This window comes from Poecilia mexicana, unplaced genomic scaffold (assembly GCF_051168715.1).
Source record: "Poecilia mexicana isolate PSO_F unplaced genomic scaffold, ASM5116871v1 scaffold_7, whole genome shotgun sequence".
NCBI lineage: Eukaryota > Metazoa > Chordata > Actinopteri > Cyprinodontiformes > Poeciliidae > Poecilia > Poecilia mexicana.
In genome coordinates this window covers 5,292,238-5,307,857 of record NW_028263376.1, presented here as the reverse complement: position 1 = coordinate 5,307,857, position 15,620 = coordinate 5,292,238, and the positions used below count along the sequence as shown (strand labels likewise).

The window sequence follows — 15,620 nt, the reverse complement described above, 5'->3', positions numbered from 1 at the left end:
CAAAATTTATTCTTCTTCCAAAAAGTCTTCTTCTTTTTCATCATCATCGTCATCGTAATCGATCAATCGATCAATCAATCAATCAATCAATCAATCAATCAATCAATCAATCAATCAATCAATCAATCAATCAATCAATCAATCAATCAATCGGCTTCTTCTATCGCCACCTACTGCACACAAGTGTGTAGCAACACCACCTTACATCCATTAAATTCTTATTTTTTAATTTTGTATCATGAAGAGAAATAAATATTGCTTTTCTGCTTTCCTTAATCTATAAATATTCTCTAAGTTTTCTTCAGGTCTCAATATTCCTTTAAAACTCCATAACTGTCCATAAATAAATTGTTTTGGAATTTTCTCTTTCCTCTGGTCATAAGCCCACCGCCTATTCAGATTTAAAATATTTTGATGCATACATGCAACATGTAATTTACCCAATTGGGTTTTTCTACCTTGTAGCTTTTCTGCTTGCCTATTTTCTTCTCTTTCCTATGTGAGCTTTAATGGTGGGACTTTAAATTAAATATTAAAGATGCATAGAAGAGATTGCAGGAGCTATTGTGACAAAATAAGTTAGATATTTTCTTTTCTACAACAAACCTATAGTGCATGGTGTTATGGTGTTAATGAAACAGAAGGGGTTTCATGCTGGGTGGGACAATGCACAGTATATTTAGACATGGAACAAATCTCTGTGCATGACTTGGTATTTTATTTTTCTCAACTATAGACATACAGATTTATGTTTTTGCATCCACCTGAATAATGTGTAGTTGCGCCACTAGTGCAAAGTCCTATTCTACCCATTCAATATATAAGAATAGAAGGAAGGAATTGGGTGGATGATATCAATGTATTAAAGGTCACTGGATAAAACATTCAGACAATAGGGTAGGGACAAAATGGCTTGCTTGCACAATTCTTTTTTCATTAGTATCCATATCTGGGAAAGGCAGATTTCATACTTTTCCAGACTATGATCCCAGGGCTGGTGTCTTTCAGGGTTTCTCACCCTCTGAACTCCACCTCCCGGACTAAATTACAGTCAATAATTAAAAATAAAATAAAATATAATATAATGAAATGTAACTTAGTTTAATCACTGCAAACAAAATTACAGAATTTCATTAGTAACAAAATTAAATAGGCCTGTGAAAAATGAGTGACTTTTTCCACAGAAAGATGGCGCTGTTTGGCGGTGTTCTCAGTGTTCGTCACCATCTCGCCTGATAATGAGAAAGAAGAAGATGGATACCGGGGAATCAGGAAGTAGCTACCGGTAAACATCTCGCGTGTTTGGTGGATACCAGTGAGTCACCCTGGTAACTGACAAATGGCTAAGATCCATGAGTCAGTCAGATAGAATGTTTCCCTTTGTGTAACCGCAGAGCTGTCATGGCGGAGGAACACGAAGGAACAGAGAGCGGCAGTATCTGTGTGCCGGTGCGGGGGACAGCAGGTGACCCTGCGGTGTCAGTCCCTCGGGGACTCGGCTGCGCAGACCACTCACCGAAGAAAAAGTTAATTCTACACATGGACCTGAATAACACCATCCTAGTCTCGGACACGGTGACCGGACAAGGGACGGTGGCTGCTCTGGATTACTTCCTCACCACCGTCACCTGGGGGAAGATGAGCAAACACGGTAAAGTCCAGCTGCTTTCAGCTGACACCGGGAATTTATTGTTCTTTTTCTAGAACACACGTGGAAAAATTGGATGGAACTGCTGTTTAGAAAGTATTCAATTATTTCAGCACTATATTGAGTTAATTTCTTTATTTTCAGTAATATAAACACTTCAGTAGTCACTGAGAACTACTTTCTTGATTCCACTTTCATTGATTCCTCGCCACTCTGTGGAAGAGTGAAATGACATAATTCCTTGAAAGTGTCTATTTTAAGTAGTAATTTATATTCTAATAATATTTTCAAGCAATACATAAAATCAGAATACCATTCGTTAGGTTTATATTGACTTTACGATATATAGGTAGATGCAAAAATACTTATCAATATATTTTTTACTCCACCTATGAAAACATTTGTCATTTTTAAACGTAAGTCATACCATAAATTCAGCCCAATGATAGAAACACGTCATCTCACACAATTCAAATCATACTTGAAAAGCCATTTTAAATTCAATTACTTCTATAACAATAGGTTTTCTCATCCTTAGCAAAATCGTCTGTTCTGCTCACAGATTGACTATGTTTAAATTGTCATGCTATTCAATTGAATGGCATTTAACATGATGACATGAAGTAAACACAGTGAAATATTAGCTGTAAGCCCCCATGGTGAGAAAAGATTTGTAGGTTGTGATGATTTGTATTATTTCATGATGTCAAATGTCCTTCAACTGAACAGCCTGACAATTTAAACATAGTGAATCTGTGAGCAGAATATACACTTTTGCTTAGAATGAGAATACCTACTTTTTTTTATAGAAGTTACTGAATTTAAAATGTCTTTTCAGTCATAATTTCCATCTCTGAAACTCTTGCATGCTGGGTAATTCTTGCAGGAAAATGGGAATGGCTGAGTGACTCCACCTCCCTGCTACCTCCCTGCAGTGACGCCTCCAGCTACTACTCTCAGTTTGGACGCTCACCAGGCTTCACCTCTGTTGCTGGGCGACGCTTCAAAGGGCTGCTGGAGGAACATCTGGAGCTGCTCCGCTGGCCTGAGGGTGTCAAGGCAAGTGAGCGATCACAGAAACCTGCCTGATGCTCTGAGACGAAGGTGACTCCTCTCTGAGCAGTGCAGCTACCTATACTCAGATGTATTATAATAATGTTGAGGAGCAGGCTCGGGAAACGCTCAGGGCTGCGGCGACGGCTTTGCCCAGGGGCCGGGACCTCCGGCGGCTCAGGGCTGCGGCGACGGCTTTGCCCAGGGGCCGGGACCTCCGGCGGCTCAGGGCTGCGGCGACGGCTTTGCCCAGGGGCCGAGACCTCCGGCGGCTCAGGGCTGCGGCGACGGCTTTGCCCAGGGGCCGGGACCTCCGGCGGCTCAGGGCTGCGGCGACGGCTTTGCCCAGGGGCCGGGACCTCCGGCGGCTCAGGGCTGCGGCGACGGCTTTGCCCAGGGGCCGGGACCTCCGGCGGCTCAGGGCCGATGTATTATAATAATGTTGAGTTGACATTACTTTTGATGTTTCCTCTCTTAAGTCAAAGGGGGACGCTGTTCAAGCCAAGTTGGACATGCTTGATTTCTTTGCAATTAGTCAACATCATGAGAACGAAGTATTTCAACACTGTTTCCCACAGGAAGACAGACAGCTGTCTGTTAAAGGAGAAGATGGCCGACTCTACCACTGGATCCTCCCTTCCTTCTTCCAGCTGATCAGAGATCTGGCGTGGGAAGGACGGGAATTTGCCATCGTTTTCCGCACGTTTGGGACTGACCTGCCTCGGGTGTTGAAGGCCGTGTCTCGAGCAGTCAATGAGGGAGCTCACCCACTGTTCCCTGATCTGCCTGAGCTGAAGGTGAGGCAGGGTCACTCCTACACATCAGCTAATATTAGATCTTCAGTGTTGCCTTGCAGAACTCTGCCTATTAACTATTCAGGTGACAGAAAATTACCTTAAAGGGGGAGTATTATGTAAAATAATTTTTTTTGAGTGTTACATGACGTTAAAATGTTATTCACTCATCAAAAACATTCCTGGAGTGTTGCTTTAATTCTTCTGTGCATGTTTGACAAATCCTTTAATCTCCATGGCAACTATTCAGCTGCCTAAAACTCCTGGTTTGACCTAGTGGTGCCTTCAAGGTGCTGCTCCTCCTCAGAGCTGAAGATTCCAACCTTCTGCCTCACAGAGCAGCCCTCCCCCACTCAGATCCTTCAGACTAGCCAGCAGCAATTCGCCAACACCTGGTGAAACAACATCTACTGAGCTCATTGTACGAGCTACTTCTTAGTGCAACGATGGTAAAAACTATGTTAAAGTGTTATTAGAGGAGGGATGTTGTGATGACTTCCTGAAAGTGGAGTTTCAGAAAGAGCAGGAGTTTTTAAAGAAACAGAAACCCAATTTGAAGGTGTTACATCAGGAAGTAAAATCTCTTTTTATAAAATTTGGTATTGTAAATTTGTATTGTACAAATATCCTCAGAGTTGTTGTGGATGCTGTACCGGTCTGTCTTGCAACCGATTTGAAGACGCTTAGCTGTTGTATGACACTCTGATGAAGAAGCTTCTGCTTGTAAATGTTGTTCATTTAATCTTGGTTCCTTCTTAGACAATCAAGCTAATATGATTAAGAACTTTAGGACTTGCTTTCTTTTTACATCTCTTCTCCTACCCTCTTCTTCTACTAACTCTGACCTTTGCTCTCCGTTTTGCTTTGGTTCAGCTCAGAGTGGATATGACTCCGGGTAAGATCCGCTGTACCAAGCGAGGGGTCGTCCTGAGCCGGGCTGAAGAGCGTGTGTCCACTCGTGATGGAGAGAGAGGACTCTACCAGTACTTGAGTTCTGTGCAGGGTCTCAGTGGTTTCCAGGACCACTTTGACTGGTACACAAACAGAAGCTGCAGCACATACACTGCCACTTTGTTCTTTCTCCTTCTATTTCAAATGATTTCTAATCCGGGCGTCTGTGTCCAGGTGGGCTACCAACACCTTCTCCATCCGAGGAGGGAAGCCCCTATGGATTGACCCCTTTGACCAGAATGTTCAGCATGTCTTTATAGACGACAACATCCGACAAAATGATGAGGACACCATTGTTAGTCCAAAGGTAATGTGGCTTCACTAATATTCTAATTAGTTCAAATATGAATTGGAACTTCTATGCAATTAATTTTGATCCTGTTTGTTACTATTTTATGAAAGTATCATAAACTAACTGATGAAAGCAACAGTATACTTTCTATGTCTATGTATACAACTTCTACTAATATATGTTTTTTACATTAGTTAAAACTGTCACCGTTTTGTGATAGAATGAGACAGATAATCTGTGAAATAATCGGCCTCCTCTCAGTGCTACTATTGCAATATAAAGAAATGCACCGCTCTCGGTCAAAAACAACCCATCAGAGCCAGGAGGAGGGTCTTAACGCTGCTAATCAACCTTCTGCATGTGCTGCTAATCATGCTTTTGGCTGAGAAGCTGTTTATCTGCCGACATTGGTGGCCAAACTAACTAGCCTGAGCATTCATGGCAAGCTAGCTGTCAGGAAGAAGCTTTAGCATATCAGAGAGCAATAGTTGAAGCATCCATACGAGGTTGATTGACAGCACTAAGACCCTCCTCCTTCTTTTTTCACAGATCAGTACTATAGTACACTGTCATGAGTGATAATTTTAACAAATATGTAAACACATCTTTTTTTTTTTTTTTTTACAAAAAACCCCAAAATCAATCAGCAGATTAATTACTAAACCAGTGAAGTAAACAAATATCAATTGATTAAACATTTAACCAAAACTCTTCAATCTATTACTTTTCTATCAATATTTCTAACAATAATCCAATCACAGTTAGCCTCTCAATCAATTAATCTACCAACTAAGTACATTTAATCTTATTTAAAAAATCTATCTTTTCATTAGATCAGTTTGAAACCAAGTTTTCTTCAAGTATTTTAAATCTATTTAGCTACATTCTTTGTTATGTACAAAGATAAATCAGCCGATCACAAGACTGCAACTGGATACATTTGGGCATCTAGAAATTGACATTGACAGAGCTATCTCTAGGGTGTGTTGGGGAAAAATATATACCCATTGATTATTACCCATTCCAAAACACCCATGGACTTTGAAATGCAGTAAGAAAGTCATCTTCATCCTGTCTTCTGTATCCCCGCTCACCTACCTTCTCGTTGTTTCCACCAGGTGTTCCTGGAGCCCGGCGGCCATGACACCCGTACAGCGGGCACTGCGGAGCTGTACGACATCTCCTTGGTCCAGACCGACCTCCTACGAGCGATTTCGGATCGCAGCTACTTCACCCAGCGCGTTCACATCTGCCTGAAAAACTACGAGAGTAACCTCTGGAATGGGACAGCCTAGAAGACAACTTCTAGGTTCCTGTGAGGTTTGTCCATGTGACAATCTGCAGTTTGCAACGCTGCTGTCAACTAAACAACACTTCCATCCCAGCTCACTAAGAGTCACTGCCACTTTAAGTGTGGTGTTGGGTCATCTAGGTCAAAAATAAAGACCTTACTGTGGTGGAAGGTTGTGAGCTATCTTTAGATGAGAATTTCATCAGCAGTACATGGACTTACCAAAAATGTAGCACTGAGATTACTTACATTGCAATAATTATTATTTATAAAATATGTGATTTACAAAAGATTGCCAGTTTATACAAAGAGCACTTACAGTTAAACCTACGTTATCATACACCCAGCAGATTTAACATCCTTATTTAGTTTCATCTCTGCGATAAAAGCACTGTAAAATGACTTTCAGTTTTATTTACTTTTTCTTAAAAAATGTCATGTAAAACATGATTTATAGCCACCCACTAATTGATGGGACAAAACTTCAATTTGTCAACAAGTTTAAAATCCATAGATGATGACGTCCATTATTAGATCTGTAAGCAGACCGCTGCTGTGTGACGTCAACGTTCTCTTTCTGCACATGCGGGTCGGATTGGGAGTGAGTCTCCATTCACACAGAGAAGTCCGGTTGTGGTCGTGTTATATTAGTAGTATGAACGACCACACAAAAAAGAAAAAAAAAAATTGGGATTTTAGCAAAAAATTGGAATTGAGCATCAAGACCTGACATGTGAACGTAGCTTTAGTCGTAGTTTCTTCATGACTTTACCACCTCTTTACTTTCTAAAACATTTTCCTTGTGCAGTAAACGAGTGTCATCCACACCTGATTGCATGGTACTTAAATGATTTGCTATTTTTTTTCCTTTGCATTTCAAGCAGTTTTTCACAATATTCCTATAACATACAGCAATACTGCAATAACAAAACTTTTGCAACAATTGTTCACTTGGCCACTTTCAGACTGAAAGTACCAAAGTTACTTTCAGTCAGAAGAAATGTTGGCCATATAAGAGATTACTTTAAACTTAAATCTGCCATGAATATGAATAGTTTTGGGTTAACTTTTAATGCAGAGATGGTAATTTGACTGTCAGACTTGGACTTAAGTTGTGCTTTAATTGCAAAAACAAAGACCTGTGCCTGAGCTCCCATGACTTCAGACTTGACTTAGACTTGTTGTCTCCTTAACAGTTTTTGTTTAATTTTCAGGAGTGTGTGCTCTGGAGAGCGACTAGCTGTATGCTCATGCTTCATTCTGAAATGGTAGCCTTCGTTTCTTTACCAAACTACAGGCTAGTAACGGTTTACAACAATCTGTTCAATTTAACTGAAGCGTCAAAATTCTGACCACACAGATGTCTCTCCAAATGTATTAAACAATGTGAACAATGCTTTCTTTAATCTTCACAAGATACTTGAGTCTGAAAATGGTATCAAACAGCTAAAGTGTTTTCAAAAACATAGCAAAGCCACTTGAGCTGTTGGGTTTGTTGCGTTTTTACCTCAACTTGTTTATTTGTTAGGTCAGAGGAGTTAGATGCCAATACTTGAATATGTCTATGAATGAACTGTGTATCCCACTTGTCCTTAAGCCGGAGTGTGTGGTTGGTTATTTGTCCTATGTGTGTCTGCGTTTCCCTGGCGACCTGTTCAGGGTGTAGCACTGACCGCAGCACCAAGGATAAGCTGGTATAGATGATGGACAGATGGATGGAGGTGGATCTGAACAGACTTGAACATGTCGCACTGTGGAAGCATCATACTGTGAAATTCTGAATGTACATGTATGCTACTGGAACACTGTTTGGTGTAAGATAATGTTTAGCAGAATCACATCAGAAAGCTTCAACCGAAGTATTGGTCCAACGGTTAATGGACACCAAGTTACATGTGTTAGCGCTATCGTAAACAGAATCAGGTAAAGAAAAGGAGACGGTGACAAAAATCTGTTGAAGCAGAACATCTTGAACACAGCTTGGTATTTAAATCTGATGTCAGTACTTACTATTGAGATCAGAAATCTTCCTTCACCAGACGGTTTTTTCCAAAGCTGTCTTATGATCACACAGTGTGAACCAGGTTTTAGGGGAAGGTTTTTACCAAGCAATCCTCACAGCAGATTTGTCTGAAAAACTCTACTGGGACGATGTTGGGGTTTCATTTGCATTGACTTATTCTCTTATTCTTTAAGGCACTTAGTGTGAAGTATTTTTTACGTTTTCTTTAAAGGTTTTAGAGTATATTTAATATTTCGTTTTAGAGAGGTGATGAAGAGCTAAATGAACAATCAAACAACCTAAAAGCACTTTACTCAAAGTAAAGTGCTTTTACTTTGAGTAAAAGCACTTTACTCAAAGTGCTTTTACTTTGATGGTATAAATTGCACGTGAAGGCAGATAATTGCAGTGTTTTTATTGTAGCTGAGGACAGGCTTTATATTACGTTTCCCAAACTGAAGACTCCTTTACATGTATTAACATAATTACACTGCCAAATAAATGTAAAACTTGAAATGAGTCAGAGAAAGAAAACATTGCATATTTATTAAACATAAATGGCTCTAAAAATATGTTATTCAAACAATTGACTAGAAACTAGAAAAGTTACAGCTTTATGCTAAGTGGAGTTTATCTATTGTTTGTTTTATGCTGTCAGTAAATTATATTCACAAATTGAGTTAAAGGGTAAAAAAGCCACCGATAGTTACTGTCAGTAACCAGGTGAACTGACATCAAAGGTTCATTGGTGTGTGGTGGCAAAACAAGTATGAGTTCAGCACAGAGGCAAACGACTGAAAAAAAAAAAATCTGCCGTGTCACATCATATTTATACCCTGGTAAACAAAGTCAGGGATTACTAATTAGATGTTCCTAGCACCAAAAAAGACCATCAGTGATCCAAGTCTACCTTAAGAGTTCTCAAATATTTTCAGTGACTGATTATGATGCTGAGATAAAAAAAAAAGCAAATTTATATTTGAGGGTTTTTTTCCCACCTCTTTACCAACTATGGCAAAAATGTAGCTGATACAGTGTGCCAGTATTTCCCATGCCTGGTTCTCAAGGCACACTGCCCTGCATGTTCTAGATCAGTGTTTCTCATTCATTCAGGGCAGTGAGCCTGGAGGACCAGGGTTGGGAAACACTGCTCTATGCAACAGCGATGACTTTGGTTTGTTTTTAACTTTTTAATTCTTATTTGAATTGCATGGTTGCTGTTGGTCTTAGCATGTTGTTCTAGTTTTTTTTTTTTACTGTACTAAACATATATGAATTTTATAGAAACGTTCATTTACTAAACATGCAATTTTCTTTACTTTTGTGAAAATCTTAAGATACTGGAAAAATTACCGTTACGCCCTTGGAGGAGTAGAAGGCGTCGTATACAAACTTTGTAATAAAAGCTCCAGATTTTCTGTTGACCCCTGACAGGAAAAATTGTCTTCCACTAGTAGATATTCTTCTAAGGTTGTATGGATTTATTTTTTTTCTTTTTATTCACCAAACGTATTTGAAACCCAGCTGTTAGATTTTGGTCCTTTGAAGAGTTTATTTCTGGTTTTTGAGATCTTCCTCATGTATGTGGAAGAAAACCTGGCTTTATTCCTCAGAAGATTTGAAATTGTTTTGAATTCTAGCAATAAAAATGAGGCTGTCAGTGAAATGATTTGTTCCTGGAACAATTTACTCAAATATTTTGAAGTCAAAACCAAGCCAAAGGTGCTGGAAGATGTTTCCCTCGATGTGTATTTTTAATGTGTACATCTTGTCAAAACATGAAGTGTAAACAAAGTTTTCTGAAATGTTTTTTTTTTCTTGTAAAATATGAATATTCAACTAAAAGGATGATGGAAGTTTTGTTTCTCAGTTGTGCCATATTTTGTTTAAAAACCTGGGACAGCTGCCTAGAAAACAGATCAGCTGCTTACGTCCTCCAAATCAGCAGGGGGCCCCCAAGAGCATTTTAGGTTTGTCTTTTATGTCAGCTTATAACTGTATGAAACTAATCTTTTTTATCATTGATATTCAATGGGTTATATCTTAGGAGTTAGATCTCTTCTTGCTTAAAAAAAGTATTTAATAGGGAAATTTTAACTGAAGCTATTGTCAACCCTACCGGTTGGGGGCGGTAATGCCTCCTTCCGATGTTTGCCAACCTCCAATAAAAATCAAGAAGAGAAGAACTCATCTTTATTTCCTTCCAGTATACAACTGTATTAAACTGATACATGTGTACACAAATGTATTGATTTGAAATAAAATCAATCAAATCTTTTAAGAGAAAGGAAAAGGGGAAGAGAACGGGTGTGAAGCAGAGTAACCCAGAATATTCCCTCCTCAGGTCCATGGACATGTCAGCCCTGGTCTTACAGGCCTCAGGTGTAGCTTGGATTGGAACCCGACTTTCTCTGTCTCTCTGCCAAAAGGTTCTCAGTCATCATGTCAATGAGTAGGGTGGGGTTGTCACAGGAATGAGAGCAGTCGGCAGGTGTCTGTCCTAGGATGTTTAGATGGAATAACAATCACATGCCAGCAGGGACCCAGTCTCAGTTTAACAGCTGATAAACAAAATTTCACTTGCCCAAATATGCTAGTGGGAGATTCCCCAACACACAGTCGCATGGAATACTGAGGAACTCTTGAAGAAAAACTAATGTTTTCTCGAGGGCAGTATGGAAAACTTCAGATGTTACGGAGATGGGCAGCAGGTGATGTTGACAACAAACACAGCAAAGTTGGACTCTTACTGGGCAGCCAGGTCTTAACCCAAACACCACACACACTAGTTTGTCTCATGCTTGTTGCAAGCACTGACATTTTTCTGCCCCTCAATTATTTGACTGTGTTGTGTGGTGCCGGTATAACTCCACCCTGTCCATACCATTGTGTGTGTGTGTGTGTGTGGGGGGGGGGGGGTCACCACCATTTCATGACCTGAAAGATCACACAGTTTGTGGATCTCACTGGGTCAGCTTGTATGACACAAAAGACAAAATGAATATAGTTATAGTTGTGTACGTACTGCAGCAGAATAATCTAAAGTGCTCTAATGACTCATTTCCATTTAATCATAGTTGAGATATATGGTCATGTTTTTTTTGTCTGTTGTGGAGAGTGTTAACTGTCAAACATTAATTAATTTAGACGTTTTATGTTTCATTAAGACTTGGCAAACCTAAGCTCTGCTGCCATTTTCTTTTTAGAAAGAGGTGAATCAGTCTCTTTTAATGGTGTGGTATTAATTTTAACTTTTAATATAAGCCTTTTTTCAATACTTGCAAGCTGTGCATGCTCTTACCTTGTGAATGGGGGAGCAAAAAGAGGGGACTGCTGTTTTCTTGTTGATTTGTAGGGTCTATTCATTATTTTTATGTTATTTAATTTACCCACTTTTGGTTACAAAAATAATCCTTTTCATGCACTAATAGATCGGAAATAAATATATTTCAATAGGATTGATGTTGGCCAAATAAATGTGCTTCGTGATTTAAAAGTGGAAACGGAAAGGTTTCTTTTTTTGACCACATGGGGGCAGCGTTGCCGTGTTTCAGCTGCTCTCACCTCCGGCGGCAGCGTCCTTCCGTTCAGGTGAGTCTGGAGTTTACCTGCTGCTGCAGGTCGAGTCCCGGGAAACCTCTGAAGCCAAAGCTCCGAGTCTCTGCACCGCGCGACGACGCGAGGGGGATTAAAAGCTCAGCTTAAAGCAGAGGAGAATCGTCTGCTTTAGTCAGAGGTCAGCGTGGGAACAGCTGGCACACAGCGTGGACGCGGGGAGTTGGTGTCGTGCCTTGCGTGAAATGCGCGCTGGAGAGGGAGGCGAGCGGAGGAGAGGGACGGCGAGAGCCGAGGGAGAGCGGAACGCTTCGTGAAAGAAGGGGAGAGGAACTGTTGATGGTTTTTCTTTCCCTCGGATTGGTTGTTGAGAGGACAGTAGCGGAATCTCCACGCCAGGTTTCTGCTGGAAACGACCCGCTTTCAAAGTGTTCACCGGAGCTTTTCCGGTGAACTCCGATGCACCGCTGGCCCCTGAAACAGGTAAGAAATGCTTTGCGGCGAACTTTAAATGCCGCTTGTGTCGCGCGTGTAAATAGTGCGCAGGTGTTGCTCTTGGGCTCGGATGGCGATTAATTGGCACTGAATGTGGATTTGGAGGAATGGGTCGGTGCTGCGCTTCAGCTTGGCGCACCGAAGCTGCCAGGGGTGATGGTCGCGTTACCGCGTGTTTCAAACCAGATGAGGAGAGAGAGACTGAATATGTTTCTCTGGGTTTGTCTCACTATCCACTTTCTTTGGCACGTATTTTCCAATTTTAAAAAAGGAATTCCCATTCTGGAAGCTGACGTCTCGTCAAAAAGTATTCATAAATAAGAGTGTCCAGGTATATGTAAATGTTTTAAACACAAATCTAAAAAGTATGGTGTGCATTTGTAAGTTCCCTACCTCCGCACCCTCCTTCCTGTAAGGTGTAGTTTGAGAAAAGTAGTAAGAACAAAAAAAAAAAAAAAAAAAGTAAAAAATTGACGGCAATAATTTTTTTTAAATTTAGCCTGTAAAAGAGGGGAAAAATGTAGGAAGTTCATTGGTGAAAGCCCTAGAAAGAAAATGCATGTTTTCGTTTAAGATGGAAAAAAAATCTTTGAAAATATTTTGTACCCAGAAATCCTGAAGTGGCATAGGTTTTAGCTTCCCAAGGTTCTCAGTCGTAACTTTGGAGGAGCTGCAGATGTTCACAGCTCAGGTTGGAGAAACTGTCGTTATGACAACTATAAGTTTTGCACTAAACAGATCTGGCCTTTATGGAAGAGTTACGAGGAAAAAACTTTAAGGTCAACATTACAGATGAGCCATGTGGCCCTTTGTCACTGAAGTCATATGAGAAAAAGCGAGAACCTTCTGGCCTACATGCAGAGCACCATGGATGGATTGAATGGTGATCCGTTTCGACGCCATCTCCAACAAAACCTGTCTGCCATCAGTAGTTCAGCTGTTTGGGTTGCTGCAGCAGCAGCAGCAGCAGCAGCAGCAGCAGCATGCTCTTTGCCTCAGGATTAGGTAAAAGCCTTCTTCCGGTTTTGCTTCCTAATTGAGAGCAAAGCTTTTTATTATATTCACAGAAAATCCATCCAGCTGTTTCATGACATGGATCTTTTCTACAAAATCTCTAACCCGCCGACCAACATCTGGACGTTTAACCACCGTCACTGGAGTTTAGTCTGTCCTCAGCCTGAGTTTGGATTGTGAGAATTCTGTTTCTTTCTCTGTTTTTCTTTTTTTCTTTTTTTTATTAATTCCCCTGAATTACTCCTCAGATCTCTCTCTCTCTCTCCTTTCTTTTCCCATCTGGGCCCTGATGATGGCTCCTGAGGTGCTGTGAGTTCATTTTTCATTATGAGGATTACAGCTGACACACAGCGTCTGTCTCCTTGGATACGGCAGGGACATGTAGTGGTGCTGAGGGCCAGCAGAATCCCACCTCCACCTGGGACTCGGCAGTCTATACTCTGCTTTCTCTTACATTAGTGGTCTTGGTTCTGTGAGGAAGACGAAGCATTTAAGTTCTTGTAGTTTTTGTTGATCTTTCATTGGGTTTGTGCTGCAGAAACAGAGTTGCTCACCTACTTGCTAAATTCATCCTGAAGTTCAATCCACAGGAGGACCCAGTCCTGAGGCTACCATTTTACTTTAGACAGAAACAGGAACTGATATTTGTTGTGACTTCACTCTGCATGTCCTGTCTTGGGTTTTTTAAAAATAATAGTGTAAGATTACAGATTATTTATGCCCCTCTCTGTTTAGGACTAAGGAACTGATACGTGTTCTCTTGATCTCACTGTAATGTGTAGAAACGTCCCATGGGGGGAGTCACAGGCAGTTTGCAGCATCATTTTTCATCTGTGCCATACCTGTGTGGACAGTTTCGATGTGTAAATGATGGCTATGCAAATTTTTACAATCTAATGTCATGGTACGCAGGTTTGAGGCAGAGTTGAGGAAATCTTTGTCGGCATAGTTGTGTGTTTAACGCCTCTGTTAGGGCTGCAGCAACTGCCGTTATCTGACTAAACACCGACTTGGTGATTCTAATTATATACAAGACCAAGTTTATTATCAGGGCCTGTTGATCTTTAAGGTGTTTGGCTTGGTTGGTCGTGCTACTTTTTTAAGTTATACCTGTGTGGAAATATCAATTGCTATTAAATTATTGTTCTTTTATTTTAATTAGTAAGGTGAGTGTATGACCGACATGGTGTGGTCTCTTGTTTCATGTGCACTGATGTGAAAACAGAATTCCACTCTGAAATGTTGGTTATTCACTTTAAATTCATTGTCTTGATTTTTTTTTATCAACAGAAACAAAGTAAAAAATCCTCTATGATTACCAGCTGAAAGACACTGATATAAATTACCTTAATTCCAATCAATGTTTGAAATCCACTGACTCAAATGAAGTTAGGTCAATTCTAACTAATTATGTTTAGAAAGTAAACAATGAGAAGTGGTGTGTTGTTGAGGTTTACACTAAAATGTTACTAAAATGGTCTTGTTTAGGAGTCTTTATTTTTGTGACAAATGAACTCCAAGTCCAGGTCTGGAACTCCAGTAAACACTGTTAAGCGTCTATGCTAGCTGATGTAGGTGGAGTTTTTGACTTCTTTTACTGATCATCAACTCTTTTTATGGTTCTGTTCCTTAACTATCACCAACCCATAGCTTCAAAAACATTCAGGTTGATTTTTGGCCTGAATGTTGGTTATTTGCGGGTTTCTCAAATGCAAGCAGACTGACGTGGAATAGCTCAGATTCCTCACTGTTTTTTTTTTTGTTTGTTGTTTTTTGTTTTTTGCAGTGTGTCATTACTTAGGCTTAGAAGTTGCCAGTTTTGGTGCAGACGGTTGATGCACTTGAGTGTGTTTTGTGTCTCTCATGATGAATGAACCTCCTGTACTCTGCGGGACAGAAGCAGAGTGTGAGCGTGAAATGTCTTTAGCTGTAATTAGACTAGCTTGTGTGGGACAGATAAGGTGGCTGTCGCACTCATACGGAGAACGGGGCCCTGGTTCTCTCAGAGACATTAAACCGGACAGAGGAGGTGTGGAATTTAGCCAATATTCTCATCAGGGGATTAAGAGGCCTACTTACTGAAGACAGTTTGGACACTCAGCCGCCAGCGATGGGGACTTCTAATCCTGGGGGGATATGTCAGAGTAGGAGGAAGTAATAAAGTAGTATGGTGCGTGACAGGAAAACAATTTTTACGCACTTCAAGCTGACAACAGGATAATGAGTGTTTTATTAGGAAGTGTTTGACATGTTTTATTTCATTCACAGCATATATGCCTAGTCAAAGGCAATTTTAAAGGGGCAGTATTATGTAAAATCAACCTTTGTTGAGCTTTACATCATGTTGTTATTCCCTCGTCAAAAACATACCTGGAATGGTGTTTGTTTTTTTTATACATGTTTGAGAAATCCTTTAATCTCCCATGGCAACCATCCAGCTGTGCAAAACGCCTGGGTCATATTTGGTGCATGTAGTATTTTTTAACAACTGAAGGTAACATAGTTACTTAATTATGCTATGAAAT

General features: G+C 40.4%; 2 protein-coding genes across 2 annotated transcripts in view; both read left to right on the top strand.

The window, feature by feature from the left end:
• The first annotated feature begins 1,245 nt into the window (after positions 1–1,245).
• LOC106933315 (uncharacterized) lies at positions 1,246–9,887 on the top strand. Its single transcript, XM_088006913.1, has 6 exons — positions 1,246–1,651; positions 2,535–2,707; positions 3,280–3,498; positions 4,369–4,529; positions 4,621–4,753; positions 5,857–9,887. Exons 1-6 carry the CDS (start codon positions 1,402–1,404, stop codon positions 6,031–6,033), a joined length of 1,113 nt encoding a protein of 370 aa, XP_087863039.1. The 5' UTR covers positions 1,246–1,401; the 3' UTR covers positions 6,034–9,887.
• A 1,706-nt stretch (positions 9,888–11,593) lies between these two features.
• Positions 11,594–15,620, top strand: part of klhdc8b (kelch domain containing 8B) — a 97,078-nt gene continuing 93,051 nt past the window's right edge. The window contains exon 1 of the mRNA XM_088006910.1: positions 11,594–12,069. The gene's annotated coding sequence lies outside the window, so the exon portion shown is untranslated. The remainder of the gene's footprint in view (positions 12,070–15,620) is intronic.